Raw genomic sequence first — 22,339 nt, forward strand, 5'->3', positions numbered from 1 at the left:
CCATAACAAAAACCTGCATCAGTTTAAAAGCAGATGTCAATTTCTTCCCTCAATTTACTGTTAGTAAGTCAGGCTTACTGTGTGTGTTCGTGCGTATGTGTGTGTGAGCGCACATTGTTGCATGAATGTGTGTGTGTGTGTGTGCGAGCGCCACAGACAGATAACTATAGTGTCTCAGGATGCCTGCGTACGCCACCAACATGAGGCTCAAGTTCCCCATCGTGGCCTTGGCTTTGGAGATTATCACCATCATCCTGTTTGCGGTCTTTGTGGTGTATGATGACGGCAAAGGTCACGGCCATGGCACGCACTCCAACGGCACGAGTGAACACAAATCGCCTATGGAGCTCTATCCTAGTAAGTCTGACTGGTGCTGCTGTATAAAAGATGCGCTGAGTGGGATATCTATATTAGTCCAAAGGTCAAACATATGATTGGTGTTTTTGTATTGATTCTGCTCCAATTATAACATGTTTAGTCCTTTATTGAAAGCATATTTGGTACCTAAACATGAGTTGAATTTGCAGAGCTGTTATAGATGCAATGATAACGAGTCATATTTTCAGGCTGTTGAAAAAAGGTCCTGTGATACACAAATTATTTTAGCATGAGTCAAATCTCTTTCATATGACATCAATTTAACCAGTTTGGCTTCCAGCTAACTTAAATGAATGGATGCAACTTTCTTTCGAAGTGATTACAATAACTCTTGCAAACTTTACAAGCTGTCGAGTTTTTTAGGTTAAATTATGATGGCAAAAGACGTTTCTTTTTTCAGTTGGAATATTGTGAGTTTAATGTTAATGTTGTTACTGAAGGCAGTAACAGGAGTCAAGGGGGTTATGCTCTCCTCCATCCCACATGTCTAATCATCCAAAAAAGTACCCCCAGAGTATGTGTCGGGTGGCATCCTATCATGGAAAATTTTTAATATAAATAAAGAATACGCATCTGCAACTTTCTTGCAGTTTTCTGCTGCGTTCAAGTGCCTGATCACAGTTGGGTGTGGCAGGTGTGGCCTACAGAGATAAGCTCATCGCTTCTTCAAATGGCATAGTTTTTTGCACAGTGCCATTTTTTGCTATATTGTTGCAGAATGACCATATCAAAACCCCTGAGGGGTGCAGAGTGGACAGTAATTGATGTCATGAAGATAATGAGGAAAGTAAGGTATTCCAAAGTTACCTTCAAGGGATGTTAAGGATTGTGGTCGTAGGCTTTAAATACATTTACATGTTTTGGAATATGCATGTTACTGGATACTGGGAAGTCTACGTATATGTGCAGTGTGTACATAAGGCAAATTATGGATATTTTATGGTGCAAAATTATTTCAAACATCACTCCTTCACATAAACATTTCCACCCCAAGGGTATCTCCTAGTGAGCGTTGCCTAACGTCTGGGCATGATGAAGACACTGTGGCTGCGTCCCAATTTTATCTCCTCATATTCAGCGCGCCGTTTAAAACCATGTTCTTTAGTCACCACAAAAATGGGGTGTCAAAATGGAAGCGAAAGCATCAAATACTTTACACACAATGCATCACTGCAGGTGTAAGGCAAATGATACCGTTCGTACTATTTGGTTTGTTTTTTAAAGAACGATACCACATTTAACAGCACTACAGTAAATGAAAATGGAACCTCTCAGGATTAACACTCATAAATTCACTCACTCATTCATTCATTCATTCACCTCAGCCTTTTACACATACTGCCATAACTGCAAGCGCTTTTACACAGCATCCAAAAAGATCATCAGATCCAGCATCAAGTGTGATTTTATAAATAATTTAGGGGATAGTGACAATTACTTTCAACACAACGCACAGGAGAAGTGACACAATAAACGAGGGATACTCAACTAAATTGTTTTGGGGGCCACCTTTCCAGAAAGCTACGGATTAAAGGCCTACTGAAAGCCACTACTAGCGACCACGCAGTCTGATAGTTTATATATCAATGATGAAATCTTAACATTGCAACACATGCCAATACAGCCGGGTTAACTTATAAAGTGCAATTTTAAATTTCCCGGGAAACTTCCGGCTGAAAACGTCTTGGTATGATGACGTTTGCGCGTGACGTCACGGGTTGATGCAGACATTTTGGAATAGCACGGTGGCCAGCTTAAGTCGTCTGTTTTCACCACATAATTCCACAGTATTCTGGACATCTGTGTTGGTGAATCTTTTGCAATTTGTTCAATTAACAATGGAGACAGCAAAGAAGAAAGCTGTAGGTGAGATCGGTGTATTAGCGGCTGGCTACAGCAACACAACCAGGAGGACTTTTAGTTGGATAGCAGACGCGCTACCGTGAGTTCAGCTTTGGCTTCCAAATATTTGATCGCTTGCCCGTACGTGCGTGCCGCTATGTGCATGTCACGTACGTAACTCTGGGGAAATATATGTTTCTTGCCAACTCTGATGGCGGCCGGGGTGTCGTCGAAAGCTACAACGCCGTCCGCCGCCGCGCCACTGTCTTCACCTGTCTGGGTTGACTTACTCGTCTCCGGGCCGCCGACCGCACCGATCATCGTGGTGAAGTCCTTCGTCGTGCCGTCGATCGCTGGAACGCAGGTGAGCACGGGTGTTGATGAGCAGATGAGGGCTGGCGTAGGTGGAGAGCTAATGTTTTTAGCATAGCTCTGTCGAGGTCCCGTAGCTAAGTTAGCTTCAATAGCGTCGTTAGCAACAGCATTGCTAGGCTTCGCCAGGCGTCACAGCATTAACCGTGTGGTTACAGGTCCAGGGTTTGGTAGTATTGTTAATCTTCTGTGTATCCTTCCAGTCAGGGGCTTATTTCTTCTGTTTCTATATGCAGTTAAGCACGATCCCATCACGTTAGCTCCGTAGCTAAAGTGCTTCACCGATGTATTGTCGTGGAGATAAAAGTCACTGTGAATGTCCATTTCGCGTTCTCGACTCTCATTTTCAAGAGGATATAGTATCCGAGGTGGTTTAAAATACAAATCCGTGATCCACAATAGAAAAAGGAGAGAGTGTAGAATCCAATGAGCCCTTGTACCTAAGTTACGGTCAGAGCGAAAAAAGATACGTCCTGCACTGCACTCTAATCCTTCACTCTCACTTTCCTCATCCACAAATCTTTCATCCTGGCTCAAATTAATGGGGTAATCGTCGTTTTTTTCTATCTGAATCGCTCTCGCTGCTGGTGTAAACAATGTGCAAATGTGAGGAGCCCTTCAACCTGTGACGTCACGCTACTTCCGGTACAGGCAAGGCTTTTTTATCAGCGACCAAAAGTTGCGAACTTTATCGTCGATGTTCTCTACTAAATCCTTTCAGCAAAAATATGGCAATATCGCGAAATGATCAAGTATGACACATAGAATGGATCTGCTATCCTTGTTTAAATAAGAAACTTTCATTTCAGTAGGCCTTTAAGGTGACAACTTCCCACTTTACTAGTAGTGAAGTGAAGGGAAGTGAATTATAATTTATACAGTGCTATTCTCTAGTGACTCAACATATTACATAGTAAAAGCCATTATATCAGTTACATTTAAACCAGTGTGGGTGGCACTGGGAGCTGGTGGGCAATGTATCTTGCCCATGGACACAATGGCAGTGACTAGGATGGCGGAAGCGGGGATCAAACCTGGAACCCTAAAGTCACTGGAACGGCCGTTCTACCAACCGAGCCACGCCGCCTCTAGTCTTATTTTGTATATTCCAGAAAACCAGTGTCCCCTACAGTGGACATTTAATTCAAAGGTCATCTTGATGACAGCACTCTAGTTTTTTAAGAATCTACTGCAGTGTCTCACAAGTTGATTTAACTGCACTCACGGGTAACCAGTTGAATAGGCCAAATGATGAAAAAGAGAGGGCCTAAAATGGAACCTTGTGGAACACCACTAGTATAACTAAAGAGGTTGAACAAATGACTGACTGCATCTGACGTAAACAAGCTAAGGCAGCAACGTGGTGACATAAATCACATAATGAAAAAAAACAAATGGGACTGTGAAAAAGGAGACGACTTAAACGGGTGCCTTGAGGAACGCCTGAGTTTAGTAAATCACAATTTTGGTACTAGTGTTCTATGTTTACTAGCAGGGTTAAAATGTCACTGCAAGGATCTGCCAATGTCTTTACAGTGGTTCAAGTTCCTCTATACCAGTGTTTTTCAACCACTGTGCCGTGACTAGTGTGCCGTGAGATACAGTCTGGTGTGCCCTGGGAGATGATCTAATTTCACCTATTTGGGTTAAAAATATTTTTTGCAAACCAGTAATTAGTCTGCAAATTATGTGTTGTTGTTGAGTGTCGGTGCTGTCTAGAGCTCGGCAGAGTTCTGTGTAATACTCTTCCATATCAGTAGGTGGCAGCAGGTAGCTAATTGCTTTGTAGATGTCGGAAACAGCGGGAGGCAGTGTGCAGGTAAAAAGGTATCTAATGCTTAAACCAAAAATAAACAAAAAGTGAGTGCCCCTAAGAAAAAGCATTAAAGCTTAGGGATGGCTATGCAGAACGAAACTAAAACTGAACTGGCTACAAAGTAAACAAAATCAGAATGCTAGACGACAGCAAAGACTTACTGTGGAGCAAAGACGGCGTCCACAATGTACATCCGAACATGACATGACAATCAACAATGTCCCCAAAAAAAAGGATAAAAACAACTGAAATATTCTTGATTGCGAAAACAAAGTAGATGCGGGAAATATTGCTCAAAGGAAGACAAGAAACTGCTACAGGAAAATACCAAAAAGAGAAAAAGCTACCTAAATAGGAGCGCAAGACCAGAACTAAAACACTACACACAGGAAAACAGCAAATAACTCCAAATAAGTTACGGCGTGATGTGACAGGTGGTGACAGTACACCTACTTTGAGACAAAAGCTACATTGATGCATGCTTTGTTATGGTTGAAATTCATATCCAACAATTGCGACAACGACTTTTTACCGTCAACTGAGTTTCGTTTTTTAATTATTTCTGCTGGTGGTGTGCCTCTGGATTTTTTCAACGCAAAAAATGTGCCTTGGCTCAAAAAAGGTTGAAAGACACTGCTCTATACAACAGCAGGACTCTTGTGCTTTAGGAATTTGCTGCAAAAATGTTTGTCTCCCAAGTTTTGAACTGTACTCAGGGGCCGGGATGGTGTCATTCCCCAGCTGGGATTGGCCCCTGGGCCGCCAGTTGATTGCACTGCAATACCCTTACGAACCCTTGCCATTTTCTGTAAATCGGACCCTACAATGGTTCAGGGTAGATGTCCAGATTACCATGCTTAGTAAAGTTAAAGTTAAAGTTAAAGTACCAATGATTGTCACACACACTCTAGTTGTGGTGAAATTTGTCCTCTGCATTTGACCCATCCCCTTGTTCACCCCCTGGGAGGTGAGGGGAGCAGTGGGCAGCAGCGGTGCCGCGCCCGGGAATCATTTTGGTGATTTAACCCCCAATTCCAACCCTTGATGCTGAGTGCCAAGCAGGGAGGTAATGGGTCCCATTTTTTTATAGTCTTTGGTATGACTCGGCCGGGGTTTGAACTCACAAATAAATAAATGATAAATGGGTTATACTTGTATAGCGCTTTTCTACCTTCAAGGTACTCAAAGCGCTTTGACAGTATTTCCACATTCACCCGTTCACACACACATTCACACACTGATGGCGGGAGCTGCCATGCAAGGCGCTAACCAGCAGCCATCAGGAGCAAGGGTGAAGTGTCTTGCCCAAGGACACAACGGACGTGACTAGGATGGTAGAAGGTGGGGATTGAACCCCAGTAACCAGCAACCCTCCGATTGCTGGCACGGCCACTCTACCAACTTTGCCACGCCGCCCCTACCGATCTCAGGGCGGACACTCTAACCACTAGGCCACTGAGTAGTAAACATGGCATCTGTAAAGCTGGTGTGCTATGGAGTTTAAAGCGAAATTGTTGCACACGCATTGTATAAAAGGCGGCAAGATGCCAGTTTAACCATTTTAAGCAGTCAGTGCCATTTGATTGGTGAAGCTTATTAATTACTGTGAAAACATAGTAGTCAAGTCTGGTCGCTTATAAAAGGTCTCCGGTTTTGTAGTTTGTAAAATGAACCTTAAAAAAATACCATGACTACCATTGATGATCACCACCTTTCACCTAATCATCATACAAAGGTGCTGGATTCCTGTTTACTGGCTGCCATTAAGAATGTTATGCTACAAGGAAATTACCCCCATTGTCTTTCTAGTCTGATGGAATTGCCATAGACGGCGTCCATCACATCAACTAAACGACCAACTTCCTGTCTGAGGACGCACCCAGTCTATCATCCCAGAATTACTGGTCCTCTTTAAGATTGGAGATGTACACGTACACTCCTAAAAAACACACTCTCTTCACTATACCTTCCCCCCGCCTAAACCCTGTCATATGGTCGTCATAGAAAAGCCGCGAAGTCGACTGGAACACCGGGAGCATTTTTCCCAGAATCCCACTGGGTATGATTGAATTGGTTTTCAAGTCAACAGGTCACGCCAGACAAAACAGCCCGTGTGTTATCATTTCCACAGGTTAAATGAGTGAGCAGGAAATTAATAGCGTGAGGCCTGTGCTGAATTGACCACATTGCATAACAAAGTGTTCCGTCTAATTCAATTTCAGTACCACCAAGGAGTTATCTGCAGGGGCTAAATTGCGTCTAGCGTGACAAAGCACTAACCTCCTCCCTCTGTCATGTCCCCAGTGTTCCAGGATGTACACGTCATGATATTCATCGGCTTCGGCTTCTTGATGACTTTCCTGAAAAGATACGGCTTCAGCAGCGTGGGCATCAACTTGCTACTGGCCGCCTTCGGCCTGCAGTGGGGTCTCCTCATGCAGGGTATCTGGCATCTGGATGATGGCAAGATTAAAGTCAACATCTTCAAGTAAGACCAGAGCCTCGAGTGCTATTCCTGCACTTGCATCTAGGGTTGCAACATTTTGGAACACTTATCAAATTAATTCTTAATAATTTCCATCTATCCTCATATACCCCTGTATATTTGCAAAACTGCTGGTTAGTTTGTCACAGAAAACTCATAGGACGCAGGTGTCAAATTTAAGGTTCGGGTGCCGGATCTGGCCCGCCACATAATTTTATATGGCCTGCGAAAGCCATCCATCCATCAATCTTCTTCCGCTTATCCGAGGTCGGGTCGCGTGGGCAGCAGCTTAAACAGGGAAGCCCAGACTTCCCTCTCCCCAGCCACTTCGTCCAGCTCTTCCCGGGGGATCCCGAGGTGTTCCCAGGCCAGCCGGGAGACATAGTCTTCCCAATGTGTCCTGGGTCTTCTTAGGGAGGCATCCTGACCAGATGCCCGAACCACCTCATCTGGCTCCTTTCCATGAGGAGGAGCAGCGTCTTTACTTTGAGCTCCTCCCGGATGGCAGAGCTTCTCACCATATCTCTTAGGGAGAGCCCCGCCACCCGGCGGAGGAAACTCATTTCGGCCGCTTGTACCCGTGGTCTTGTCCTTTCGGTCATAACCCAAAGCTCATGACCATATTTGAGGATGGGAACGTAGATCGATCGGTAAATTGAGAGCTTTGCCTTCCGGCTCAGCTCCTTCTTCACCACAACGGATCGATACAGCGTCCGCATTACTGAAGACGCCGCACCGATCCGCCTGTCCATCTCACGATCCACTCTTCCCCCACTCGTGAACAAGACTCCGAGGTACTTGAACTCCTCCACTTGGGGCAGGGTCTCCTCCCCAACCCGGAGATGGCACTCCACCCTTTTCCGGGCGAGAACCATGGACTCGGACTTGGAGGTGCTGATTCTCACCTCAGTCGCTTCACACTCGGCTGCGAACCGATCCAGTGAGAGCTGAAGATCCTGGCCAGGTGAAGCCATCAGGACCACATCATCTGCAAAAAGCAGAGACCTAATCCTGCAGCCACCAAACCGGATCCCCTCAACGCCCTGACTGCGCCTACAAATTCTGTCCATAAAAGTTATGAACAGAATCGGTGACAAAGGGCAGCCGTGGCGGAGTCCAACCCTCACTGGAAACGTGTCCGACCTACTGCCGGCAATGCGGACCAAGCTCTGACACTGATCGTACAGGGAGCGATCCGCCACAATCAGACAGTCCGATACCCCATACTCTCTGAGCACTCCCCACAGGACTTCCCGAGGGACACGGTCAAATGCCTTCTCCAAGTCCACAAAGCACATGTAGACTGGTTGGGCAAACTCCCATGCACCCTCAAGGACCCTGCCGAGGGTATAGAGCTGGTCCACAGTTCTACGACCAGGACAAAAACCGCACTGTTTTTCCTGAATCCGAGGTTCGACTGCGAAAGCCTAGCAATAATATGCATAATTATAGTTTTTTATCTTTTCTTTAATAAACGTATTTGTTCTTTCCATTTTGACATAAAAAATACAAGTACTGTAAAAACTTTAATATTCTCTAATAATGCATCAAAAATCATTGTACATTACATTTGGGGTAAAATAAAAATAAATAATGTATGCTTGACGTATGATTTCAAAGCAAGTTTCATCCAAGTGTACACTATAAAAATGACAAAATGAAAAATTGCAGTCGCCAGACTTTTAACGTAAAAAAAATTGTGAGTCCGTTTTTTCAATTATAGTAATACACTATAAAAACAACAATTGTTGATTTACTGTAAAAACAAAAAACAATTGGCAGCTCAGTTGCCAGAATTTTGCCGTAAAAAAATAGTGGTACCGGTTGTAGTACGATACTGTACAAACAACAATAGATTATTCGGTAAAAAAATGGCAGTTTAGTCAGCAGAATTTTATTGTGGTGCTGTTTTTTTTAATTTATAGTAATATTCTGTAAAAAAACAAACCAAAAAAAAAAAAATTTACAGTCAAATTTTGGTGACTGAACAGCAAGTTTTTTACCGCAAAATCTAAAAAAATGTTTACTGTGTAAGTAGAAAACTGTATAATAATCAAATGCATAGGCAATTGTGTAATATAATGAGGATAATCATTAAACATGTATATGTATATGTTATTCACTGTTACAAGCATCCCCCTGAGGGCAGCCATAACTGCAAAGTTTGACACTACTACCAAAGGGAAAAATCATGATTCTTTTTTTTTTTGTTCATTTTGGGATGTTGGTCCTATGATGTGTTTGTATGGGGAAGGGGGCCTCATACTATGGCTATCATAAAATCTATTGACTTGAGAGGCAATGTTTGTTTTTTTAAATTGTTTTACTAATACTGATGTCAACTACTATCTCCATAGCCATTTCTACTGACCAGCCAGGACATCATAAAATAAAAATTAAGAATGTCAAACAAGTTGAAACACATTTTTATATTTTGGTCTAATTACGACTTATATGTTCTTTCTGTCAAGATGTGTAGTGAAGCCTCTTTTTTTGTTTAGGTGGGGGCGAATTTTTAAAAAAATTCCAAATTTTCCAGCCTAACTTGTTGTAGAATTTTCTAAAACTGTTCTCACTCTTGTGCACCAGTTGTGTTCCTAACGGCTTGCCTTCTCACCTCTCCTTGAAGAATCATCAATGCAGACTTCAGCACAGCCACCGTCTTAATCTCCTTTGGAGCAGTACTGGGTAAAACCAGCCCCGTTCAGCTGCTCATCATGACCATCCTGGAGATTAGCATATTCTCCATAAACGAGCACCTGGTGGTAGAAATCATGGGGGTGAGTCAACCTCGACATATTCTGCACACAACCACCAAGAAAAACATTTATTGTATGCCTTCGATTTAGAAAAAGTACATCCACACCATTGGAAATATAGACCAAGTTGTGGTTTTTATTTTCTGCAATCAGCACACAGCACTCTGACAAGAACAAGGCAGTCAATGGAAGTGAATGGCTTTTAATTCTAATTGCATCTGAATCTTAAGTTTAATCAATATCAGTTGTGTAATTTTTACATAATCTGGCAAAAAACAAAACAATACAACCCATCCTATCATCTGTTCTAGTGCTTGATAGAGATAAAAGAACACTTTTTACAAGTAATTTCTGATGTGAATTACAAACAACTAGTTAAGAGAAAAAAATGACGATAACGTTTAGAACACAATTGTCTGTTCTTTTAACAGGCCAACGACGTTGGGGCCTCAATGATCATCCACGCCTACGGGGCCTATTTTGGTTTGGCCGTGGCTCGGATGCTTTACAGGCCGGGTCTGAGAAACGGCCACGAGAATGACGGATCTGTCTACCACTCTGATATGTTTGCTATGATTGGTAAGAGACTATGCAATTGAATCCAACTTTCCAATGCCATCTAGTGGACACAAATGTGTAGGCAGCTTCAACACTCAACAAGGATGCTGAGGAGTAGTTGCTCAAGGGTATCAGCATACCAGTGTTTGTAAAACCAACAGACCTCCGAATAATAAATTCTGCTACTTGCTGTGAATTTACTGAGTCATCTTCTTCACAGGGACTGTGTTCCTCTGGATGTTCTGGCCCAGTTTTAACTCAGCCATTGCCGAACCAGGCTTCACCCAGCTCACAGCGGTCATCAACACCTACCTCTCCCTGGCCGCCTGCGTGCTTTCTGCTTACGCCGTCTCCAGCCTGGTGGAGCACAAAGGAAAACTAGACATGGTCGGGCAACTATTCCTGACACGGTAAAGCCTAAAATGTGTGTTTTATAAATGTTCTGTCATCTTTTAATCCTACAGGTGCACATTCAGAACGCCACACTTGCTGGTGGCGTCGCCGTGGGCACGTGTGCCGATATGAACATTGGGCCATTCGGGGCGATGCTGATTGGGTTTGTGGCCGGCATTGTTTCCACAGTGGGCTTCAAGTACCTAACAGTGAGTTGAAGGAAAACAACTGCATACCAAACAACACACATACTCATATTGAAGTGACTTTTCTCTGCAGCCTATTCTGGCATCTAATCTGGGCATCCAGGATACCTGTGGTGTCCACAATCTGCACGGCATGCCGGGCATCCTGGGAGGCTTGGCTGGTATTGTGGCTGTGGCTTTGGGTAAAAAAGAAAAGTAGGTGTCAACAGAACTTTGAAATATTGCCGTGTTTAATTTAAGCTCACATGTGGCCTGCTCACCTTTTAGCGGGAACGCCGCCATGCAAGCCGCCGCCTTGGCTTCATCCCTTGGGTTTGCTCTGGTTGGAGGGGCTATTACAGGTGGGTGGAGATGACAGATGGCACCTTATGCACTTATCTGCTAATTTGTCGGTGATACCACCTGTACAGTAGAATGAGATCCGTTGCAAACGATTCATCAAAAATTATACAGTTTGAAAATGTTTTAAAAATTGCCACTTGCAATGTATTCCATTGGACCAAAACAACCCGCTGAAAAACCCAATCACACAACAAATGACATTGATTCTGTAATATGCATGCCAGCCAATAGTTGGCAATGGTATTCAGACTGTACACACAAATAAAAACTATTAATAGTATTGTGACTCCATTAGTCGCAAACTACTCAAATGTACTGATCTAGTGTTCTTTTTCGTAAAAATAAAAAAATAAAAATAAATTGTAGAATTTACAGGTATAACATTTTTACAGCAAATGTTTTATAAATTAACGCAATTTTAAAGTTGTCTTGTGTTGTTGCTCTACCTTGTGGGGATTTGGTGAATTACACTAAATAAAATGTGTTCTTTAGCGGCCCACGTCAGAGTCATAGCACTTGGTATTTGACGCATTCTAACTGTTAGCATGTTAATTTTAGCATGCTAACGTTAGCGTGTTAACTTTTTTAGCCAATTTTGCCGCCGTACACCTTAGAGCAGGGGTGTCAAACGTACGGCCAGCGAATAGGTTTTATCCGGCCCACGAAATGATTTTGGTAAGTATAAAAATTAGCTGAAATTTTTGAATGAAAGAAACTGCTCTTCTAAATGTGTCCACTGGATGTCGCCAGAGCAATTCTTTGTATCCCCTGCCGCAGGAGTGCGCATGACTTCAGAGGGGGCGGACTGGGGACACATTATCTGGGCGCACATAAATATGCTGAAATAATATATATATCCCCTACTAACTTCATGTGTGATTTATGAAATGAGTCCAAATTCACAAATTTTGTTGTAGATGATGCTACATAAGTACAGAATAAACCACATGATGTTAGTACATCAGTTGAGGAAAATTAATAAATGACATTAATAACATCCTGTAATTTGATTTTCATATTACTATTTATTACATCTTTTGCTAGATTAAAATTTTACACCAATGAGAGCCTTTTAAAACTCTGCCAGACTCACACCTACTTGACCGATGAACATTATCACATCATTTATTCAGAAATTATAAATCACAACTAAAGAAAATAGACTACTATGAACAGCAACATGTAAGTGTAAAAAAAACAACAACATTATGATTTGTATGTTTTCAGATTGTGCTTATTCTAGGGGTGTAACGGTACACAAAAATGTCGGTTCGGTACGTACCTCGGTTTAGAGGTCATGGTTCGGTTCATTTTCGGTACAGTAAGAAAACAACAAAATATAAATTTTGGGATTATTTATTTACCAAATTTGCAAAATCTTCCACCAAAAATATTTTTCTTAGTGGAATATTTGATGTGAAGTAATGGGAACCTTGGATAGGTCAATAATTCATAATAACATTGATTTTGATTCAATATTATGTTTTGAGCAATGACAGTTTGAAAGAAAAAAAAACAGCTTTGTTTTATTAGTCAACATTGCAACTTTAACCTTTAAGCTTTTTTATTTCACTTTTGTTATGTTTTTTTTTATTTTAATAGTATTTTTAGAATGTGCCGTGGGCCTTTAAAACATTAGCTGTGGGCCGCAAATGGCCTCCGGGGCACACTTTTGACACCCCTGCTATAGATAATAAAAAAATTAAATCTGATAAATCTATGGATAAATAGCAGAGTCTGGCGACGCATGCGCGTTTATCATAACTCTCTCGCTCTCTCTGTCTCTGCCCCTCCCTCACCAATGCTGCTGCGTGCACAATTTGTTTTGTTTTTAACCCCTTCTTAGCCCTGAACGTACATTGAAAATACATGCAACCCTAACTCAAAATGACATTTGAGGCACTTAAGAAACTCCGCCCTGACAGCTCCGCAAAAGAGGACATGTCCGGTGAAAAGAGGACGTATGGTCAGTCTATCGTAGCCCGTTAGCTGCTAGCATGGCGTGTGTTGTGCCTCGTTGTGCATTGTTTACACAACGAGCGTTACGCTACTTAATATGTCCGTGTGGAAACTCGTTCGGTACACCTCCGAACTGAACCGGAACCCCCGTACCGAAACGGTTCAATACAAATACCTGTACCGGTACACCCCTAGCTTGTTCTATTTTTTTAAACCATTTGAAGTTGTCTTTATTTTTAAGTTATCCTGACATGATTTTACCAGTCTGGCCCACTTGGGAATAGATTTTCCTCCATGTGGCCCCTGAGCTAAAATGAGTTTGACACTCCTGCCTTAGAGTCATACAACTTTGTACGTGACACATGCTAACTGTTAGCATGATAGAGACATAATTTTGATAGTACTTTTATTGCCTGTATGAATACTCAAAAAGACAAAACACCCAGTGTGACTGAAAATGCATTTTCTTGCTCAAGGTTTAATAATGAAGTTGCCTATCTGGGGACAACCTCCAGACCAAAACTGCTTCGATGACTCTATTTACTGGGAGGTAAGAAATCCTGCTCAATTTTAAAAAGGGTAGCTGTAAGACATATTTCAACATGATGAAACTAATCATATTTCCTCTGTTCTTTCAAATTCTAACCAATATAACATTTACCGGATTTTGCTGTTGTCCCAGGTCCCTGCAGAGGAAGAGGACAACGAGGAGAGTCTGGCTCATGCAGATCACTCCAAGAACAAAGCAGAGGTTTAAAACCTGGAAACAGAAATATGCACAGGGGAACATTACTGCTCCACAATGCGTTTTCATCAACGTTCAGTTGAAAGTTCAGAAAAAAAAGCCGTAGAACTCACTGAATTTAACATCATCATTGTATTGAATAAAGACAGATGGGTATAATAATAGACAAATTGCTGGTAAACTACCGGTAAGTATTTTTTTTAAATGAGGTGAAATAGAGTGCACAACTCGCCTGCAACCAGCAGAGGCGCTGTTGATGCAGTCTGAAGTATTTAGTCGAAAGAACATGAGGTCAGCCATTGGAAGTAACGCTCCAGCCACAGACAATTGACGACTGTTATAAAAAAGATTATTCAAATAGGAAAACAGTCTTCCCTAAAACTCCATATAGAATTAAAACATTTTTTACACTGAAATCAGCATGATTAATTAATAAATCAATGCTGGAACACAGCTGTAAGCCTTTTCGATATTTACTTAAACAAGCATAGAAGCATGTTTTTTTTAACATACAATATTAGTATAATGTGTATTTTAGCTTTCAAAATACTTATTTCACAGTCACAAAATTGATGAGAATAGGGACGGAAAAGGGCTTCATGTTACCTCACCCTTACCTTTGGAATGTTCCTGTAATGAACCAACATGTGTCTGTGTACACGTAGACTATTGTTATGTTACATCAAATGTACTCTTTTATGTACATACTATTTCACATTTTCATGGTTTGACAAAGTCAGTTTGATGTTCGCCCTGTGGTGTAAAAAGTAACCGGTACTGGATGTTTATTTTCTCAAATGACAGAATATTCATTACACAGCAAGAAATAATATGCATGATATTCATACACAATGCTACCTTTTTAGGGGGTGGTTGGTTGTCTTTTTTTACAACATTTAAATCTCTGTTACATGATAAAGCTACTACAGTATAATGAGTATTTAATTGTATTACTCTTCAAATAACAACAGGGCTGCAGGGTGAGATGAAACTGACGATTTAGAGTTTATCACTTGTTTTTGGCCTTTTAATGTGCATTATTTTTTATATACAAAATGTACTGTTACTGCCATAATAAATATGTTTTGTACATCATTAGCCAAATGTCTGTGTTTTGTGATGTCATCATCAACTTATCTGCCTCAGACATGGGAACCATTTCACACACAGTAATACCTCAATTTACGAACCTAATTGGTTCTGTGACAGATCTCCTTACTCAAAACACTAAATTAATCAAAAACAGCATAATTTTAACATGTATTTTAAAACGAAAAAAACAAAATTTATTTAAGAAAATATTCTATAAAAACAATACAATAGAATGTAGTTCAAACTACTACAGTAGTTTTATGAACTAATAATATACATTCACCTTGGAGACTGGACCTCTACTGCAGTGTTTTTCAACCACTGTGCCGCAGCACACTAGCGTGCCGTGAGATACAGTCTGGTGTGCCGTGGGAGATTATGTCATTTCACCTATTTGGGTTAAAAATATTTTTTGCAAACCATTAATTATAGTCTGCAAATGATGTGTTGTTGTTGAGTGTCGGTGCTGTCTAGAGCTCGGCAGAGGATGACTGACATCATATTGAACCCTATGAGTTAGGAATGGGATGGCACTTCAAGTTCATATGTGAGTCAAGGCAGGTGGCCAAATACATATAGTGTATGTACATATATAACACATAAAACATGTTTTATTATACTTTGTTAATATACCTAGCGAAACCATTTGTCAAATATTTATTGTGATTCATTGTCTTTTCCAAGAGCCATAATAGACGCAACATTTCAATGCATCACACATTATGTGGTCAAGATGCAGCTGTTTGTAATTATACATTTAACCAGCAGGTGGAGTCTTGTGCCGAAGCATGTATTGAAGCTTCCAGAAATTCTCGAAGCAATTGGCTCAAGCGGTTCAATGCCTCATGAGGCTTCATCTGACCATCACTATTTAGTAGCATTCTTGTGTTTATCCCCCATACAAAAGCACACGTTTCCATGGAAAGACGCAAATATATTAACAAAAAAACAAGTTTGAGTTTTAGTTTATTTGGAACATGCATGCATACAACATGATACATCACAATTTCCAGTTTCTCTATTCAACATGTTCAAAAGGAGTAGGAAGAAGCAGAGCTTATTTAATCCTACCCCTTTTCATAGCATAGCACATAGCAGTTGCTAAAACTTTTGTTTGCTTCCTGTTCTCAATTTATTCACAATATACTCCATAAGTAATAACAATAAAAATAAATAAATAATAATTGGTGAAGTAAGTTATACTTCATATGGTGAGATGAGTAAGATTATCTTGAAAATGAATGGATGGATGAAATAAATTCAGAATGTTTATCATGGTTCTTCTTCTTTGTACTTTGAAAACACTTTAAGTTTGAAAAGTTTCTTGAAGTGGATCATATTAATACATTGTTTGATTTATTTGCTTAATCCATTCCATCATTTAATCCCACATACTGATATACTGAAGGTCTTAAGTGTGTACAAATGTTTTAAATTAAATTTTTCTCTAAGATTATATTTCTCCTCTTTTGTTGAGAAGAATTATTGTATATTCTTGGGTAGCAGATTATAGTTTGCTTTGTGTATAATTTTAGCTGTTTGCAAATTCACTATGTCGTGGAATTTCAGTATTTTTGATTCAATGAATAAAGCGTTTGTATGTTCTCTATATCCGACATTATGTATTATTCTAACTGATCTTTTTTGTAACACCGTTAATGAATGAAGTGTACTTTTGTAGTTATTTACCCATATTTCTGCATAATAACTCAGATATGGTAACACTAGCGAGCAGTAGAGAATATGTAGTGATTTTTGGTCCAGAACATGTTTTGCTTTATTCATTATTGACGTGTTTCTTGCTACTTTATGTTGTATATTTTTTGACATGAGATTTCCAGTCCTGCCCTATGATGATTGTACCATGTTGGCAAAATACAAACACACATATATATATATATATATATATATATATATATATATATATATATATATATATATATATATATATATATATATATATATATATATATATATATATATATATATATACACACACACATATATATATACACACACACACATATATATACACACACACACACATATATATACACACACACACACATATATATATATATATATATATATATATATATATATATATATATATATATATATATATATATATATATATATATATATATATATATATATATATATATATATATATATATATATATATATATATATATATATATATATATATATATATATATATATAACACGTAAAACATATTTTATTATTCTTTGTTAACATACCTGGCGAACCCATTTGTCCAGAAATTATTGTGAGTCATTGCCTACCGCCCGAATGCAGCTGAGATAGGCTCCAGCACCCCCCGCGACCCCGAAAGGGACAAGCGGTAGAAAATGGATGGATGGATGTTGTTTCCAAAAGTCATAATAGACTTAACATTTCAATGCATCAGACATTTGCGATCTCCTGGATAGGAGATCGCAAAAAGCCGCTGCCTGACCAGGGCTCAGAAAATCTGCAGAGACTCCTCCCACCCCCACCAAGGACTGTTTTCACTGCTGGACTCTAGAAAGAGGTTCCGCAGCCTCCGTAGCAGAACCTCCAGGTTCTGTAACAGCTTCTTTCCTCAGGCCGTAAGACTCTTGAACGCATCACAATAATCCCCTCAATTCCCCCCAAAAATTGATTAACTCGCTGGAATAAAAAGACAATATAACATACATCCATAAACGTGGATACATATGTAAAAGTGCAATATATTTATCTGTACAGTAATCTATTTATTTATATCTGCACCTTATTGCTCTTTTATCCTCCACTACCATGAGCTAATGCAGCGAAATTTCGTTCTTATCCGTACTGTAAAGTTCAAATTTGAAGGACAATAAAAAGGAAGTCTAAGTCTAAGTCTATTAGGTCGTGAGTTCAAACCCCGGCCGAGTCATACCAAAGACTATAAAATTGTGAGCCATTACCTCCCTGCTCGGCACTCGGCATCAAAGGTGGGAATTGGGGGTTAAATCACCAAAAATTATTCCCGGGCGCGGCCACCGCTGCTGCTCAATGCTCCCCTCACCTCCCAGGGGGTGATCAAGGGTGATGGGTCAAATGCAGAGAATAATTTCGCCACACCTAGTGTGTGTGTGACAATCACGGGTACTTTAACTTTTTAAGTATGTGGTTAGATGCAGCTATTTGTAATTATACATTTGACCAGCAGGTGGAGTCTTGTGCCGAAGCAGGCATTGAAGCTTCAAGAAATTTCCATGTGAGGCTTCATCTGGCCAACACCATAGACATCTTATAAGTAGACACAGCATTGGCTGCTGTGACGCGAGAAATTCGGCCGCCATCTTGAAGTGGCGACGAGGAGCCGGCGAGCAGCCTAAACTGACAGTTGACAGGTAGAAAACAAAGATGGTGTTCTGCGTTTTCCTGCTCAAATGAGGAGACTGTTGAAAATAGGAATTGGAGGATTACTTTTCACAAGTAAGATTTAACATTAACGTACTATTGGTTGTATTTTGTGAAAAGAATATTACCACCGAGTTGAGAAGGAGCAAAGATCTTCAATAGTACTGAAATCGTAGCCGCTAGCAAACAAGAGTATGACCATAATATAATTGCTTGTCAGTGAAATTAATTACATTTAAAAATGTCATACTTGAATAACAAAGTTGAAATAAATGCTGAAGATAAAGATTGTAAAAGCCAACAGGGGTAAAAGTTAGGACCACAGTCCAGATTGTGGTGGTGGGAGGGCAGAGAGGGGTGTAATATATGTTAGCTAAAAAAATCACAAAGAAATCTTCTGGGGGAGGATGACCTCCCTACAGGGGTTTGGTTTACAAACTTTCAGCCCCACCTAAAACAAAATTCACCAGCCGCCACTGATTATGATGCATTCTCATTTTAGGCAAAGTATAAGACAATACTTTAATAACAGTATAATTGTAACCAGGAATAAGTCTTCAAGTAACAATATTAAAATACTAACATTTGTTGGGTAAGACAGAATTTAGGTTTTATTTTGAATCCAGTGAAACAGATTGGTGTTTTTAGCTGATATAAAGACTTTGAGGTGTTTATGTATGTTTAAGTTTTTGGCAGACGCTTTTATCCAAAGCGACATACATAAAAAATACATATAAAACAATCACTGTAAACATTATCATTTAAGGGAAGAATGTAATACAAAGTGTCAAGACAGAATAAACTCTCTGCTGCTGCAGCAACACAGATACAGTCTATAGGTCCCTAAGATATATAGATATCTTGTTTATGTAGGATATACGCATGTATATATAACCTAATCATATTGTTTCTTGAATTTAAAAATAGCTGACCGTTTTTTTCCCCCTTCTCTGGGATTATATTCCCAGTTTTGATCTTGGACGCCTGGTCACTTATAGCATATAAGAATATTATATTACTGTTAAGCAAACTATGAATAATAAAACATGTGTCCTTTATCATAGCTACACGTATGACAAAAAAACGCGTGGAAATCAGTGGTATTCAGTGAGGTAAGATGATTTAAATGCGCTGACAGTTCATTGCTCCTGCCAAATGAATTGCACTGAGTGGAGCGGATCACCACTCTAAGATGGCGGCCCCGCGACTCGTCAGTGCCAGTAGGCAGTAGCGCTCCATGCTGCGTACCCTTAGAAGATGTCTATGTGGCCAACACTATTAAGTTAGACTGACCATACGTCGTGTTGGTGGGTTCCTCCGCCGGGTGGCGGGGCTCTCCCTTAGAGATAGGGTGAGAAGCTCTGCCATCCGGGGGGAGCTCAAAGTAAAGCCGCTGCTCCTCCACATCGAGAGGAGCCAGATGAGGTGGTTCGGGCATCTGGTCAGGATGCCACCCGAACGCCTCTCTAGGGAGGTGTTTAGGGCACGTCCGACCGGTAGGAGGCCACGGGGAAGACCCAGGACACGTTGGGAAGACTATGTCTCCCGGCTGGCCTGGGAACGCCTCGGGATCCCCCGGGAGGAGCTGGACGAAGTGGCTGGGGAGAGGGAAGTCTGGGCTTCCCTGCTTAAGCTGCTGCCCCCGCGACCCGACCTCGGATAAGCGGAAGAAGATGGATGGATGGATGGAATGACCATACGTCCTCTTTTCACCAGACATGTCCTCTTTTGCGGAGCTGTCCGGGCTGAGTTTCTTAAATGCCTCAAATGTCCGGCATTTTGAGTTAGGGTTGTGTGTATTTTCAATGTACGTTCAGGGTTAAGAAGGGGTTAAAAACAAAACAAATTGTGAAGGTGTGCGCACGCAGAGACAGAGAGAACGAGAGAGTTATGATAAACGCGCATGCGTCGCCTGGCTCTGCTTTTTATCCATAGATTTATCAGATTGAATTTTTTATTATCTATAGCAGGGGTGTCAAAAGTGTGCCCCGGAGGCCATTTGCGGCCCACAGCTAATGTTTTAAAGGCCCACGGCACATTCTAAAAATACTATTAAAATAAAAATAAAAAGATTAAAGGTGAAATGTAATTTAGAAAAAGTTGCAATGTTGACTAATAAAACAAAGCTGTTTTTTTTTCTTTCAAACTGTCATTGCTCAAAACATAATATTGAATCAAAATCAATGTTATTATGATTTATTGACCTATCCAAGGTTCCGATTACATCACATCAAATATTCCACTTTGAAAAATATTTTTGGTGGAAGATTTTGCAAATTTTGTGTGTTTGCCATTAAAAACATAGTTTTGTTTGACAAAAAAGGGCGGAAAACAAACAAACAAAAAAACAACATAAAAAAAAACCTAAAACATTTTGAAATGAGGGATAGATCTGAAGTTGATGTAGACTCCAGGGATTTAAGTGTTAAATATAAAATGTATGTATGCCCTGGCACACCATTATCATCATTTCGTGACCCAAGCAGAACACTTTTTACACTTTTATACCGAAATAAATACACCTACACATTATTAAATAAAAACATAGAAAAAACTACCAGCAGCGGTAAAGTTTAGATCCATGAAGGAAAGAAGAAAGTGAATGAATGTTTATAACTGAATACATTTACATATGTATAACTAGGGCTGTGAATCTTTGGGTGTCCCACGATTCGATTCAATATCGATTCTTGGGGTCACGATTAGATTCAAAATCGATTTTTTTATCAATTCAACACGATTCTCGAATCAAAAACAATTTTTTTCCCGATTCAAAAGGATTCTCTATTCATTCAATACATAGGATTTCAGCAGGATCTACCCCAGTCTGCTGACATGCAAGCAGAGTAGTAGATTTTTGTAAAAAGCTTTTATAATTGTAAAGGACAATGTTTTATCAACTGATTGCAATAATGTAAATTTGTTTTAACTATTAGATGAACCAAAAATATGACTTATTTTATCTTTGTGAAAATATTGGACAGTGTGTTGTCAAGCTTATGAGATGCGATGTAAGTGTAAGCCACTGTGACACTATTGTTCTTTTTCTTTTAATAAATGTCTAATGATAATGTCAATGAGGGACTTTTAATCACTGCTATGTTGAAATTGTAACTAATATTGATACTGTTATTGATAATATTCATTTTTGTTTCACTACTTTTGGTTTGTTCTGTGTTGTGTTTGTGTCTCCTCTCAATTGCTCTGTTTATTGCAGTTCTGATTGTTGCTGGGTCGGGTTTGGTTTTGGAATTGGATTGCATTGTTATGGTATTGCTGTGTATTGTTTTGTTGGATTGATTAATTTATTAAAAAAATTAAAATTAAAAAAAATATATCTATTTTTTAAAAAATGAGAATCGATTCTGATTCGCACAACGTAAGAATCGCGATTCGAATTCGAATCGATTTTTTCCCACACCCCTAGTATACACATTTGTTTTTTCTTTTTTTTATGAATTAAGTAACGTTTATGACAACCTTTTTCCAAAACACAATATAGAATGTGAGATATAACAGGATAATGCATACGTTTATCTTTTTTTTTTTCAAAACGCTTACAAAAAAGTGGTACCCCAAAAATTTACTGTGTGACCCCATTTTGAAAATTCCTAGCGCCAACACTGCTGTCAACAGAGGATAAAAAATGCTTTATTTAAATAAATATATTATTTATAAAGCAAATCGAGTATCATTGGCAAATGTTCACCTAGTCCCGGCCTTGGCACGCATATATGTGTCCTCTTTTTGGGGTTTCACAATATGGTCAGCCTAATTAAGTAGCATTATCGCGTTTATCCCCCACACGTTTCCATGGAAATACTCAAATGTGTTAACAAAAAACAAACAAGTCAAAGAAACATTACCTTCTTCGTGAAACCACCAACTTTGAGCGTTAATAATTTACCAGTTTATGTTAAAGCGTGAGGCAGCAGCGTACTTCCGCGTTGGTTTGGCGCCAACATTTAACAAGCGAACAAACTTCCGTGTTGTGAAGT

General features: G+C 39.9%; 1 protein-coding gene and 1 long non-coding RNA gene across 3 annotated transcripts; one reads left to right on the forward strand and one right to left on the reverse strand.

The window, feature by feature from the left end:
• The first annotated feature begins 46 nt into the window (after positions 1-46).
• LOC133636160 (ammonium transporter Rh type A-like) lies at positions 47-14,953 on the forward strand. The gene is made up of 10 exons (XM_062029891.1): positions 47-357; positions 6,713-6,896; positions 9,523-9,673; positions 10,084-10,231; positions 10,431-10,597; positions 10,675-10,812; positions 10,883-11,004; positions 11,077-11,150; positions 13,587-13,660; positions 13,793-14,953. Exons 1-10 carry the CDS (start codon positions 180-182, stop codon positions 13,865-13,867), a joined length of 1,311 nt encoding a protein of 436 aa, XP_061885875.1. The 5' UTR covers positions 47-179; the 3' UTR covers positions 13,868-14,953.
• Positions 10,408-22,307, reverse strand: LOC133636163 (uncharacterized). 2 transcript variants are annotated; one of them, XR_009822182.1, is made up of 5 exons: positions 22,208-22,307; positions 13,772-13,870; positions 11,070-11,211; positions 10,918-10,985; positions 10,408-10,806 (listed from the first exon to the last, which is right to left on the reverse strand). It is a non-coding gene; the product is annotated as an uncharacterized LOC133636163 (long non-coding RNA). The 2 variants fall into 2 exon arrangements; XR_009822183.1 differs by having other exon boundaries at positions 10,408-10,567; positions 10,856-10,985.
• Positions 22,308-22,339: the final 32 nt, after the last annotated feature.

The sequence above is a fragment of the Entelurus aequoreus genome, linkage group LG20 (genome assembly GCF_033978785.1).
Source record: "Entelurus aequoreus isolate RoL-2023_Sb linkage group LG20, RoL_Eaeq_v1.1, whole genome shotgun sequence".
Classification (NCBI taxonomy): domain Eukaryota; kingdom Metazoa; phylum Chordata; class Actinopteri; order Syngnathiformes; family Syngnathidae; genus Entelurus; species Entelurus aequoreus.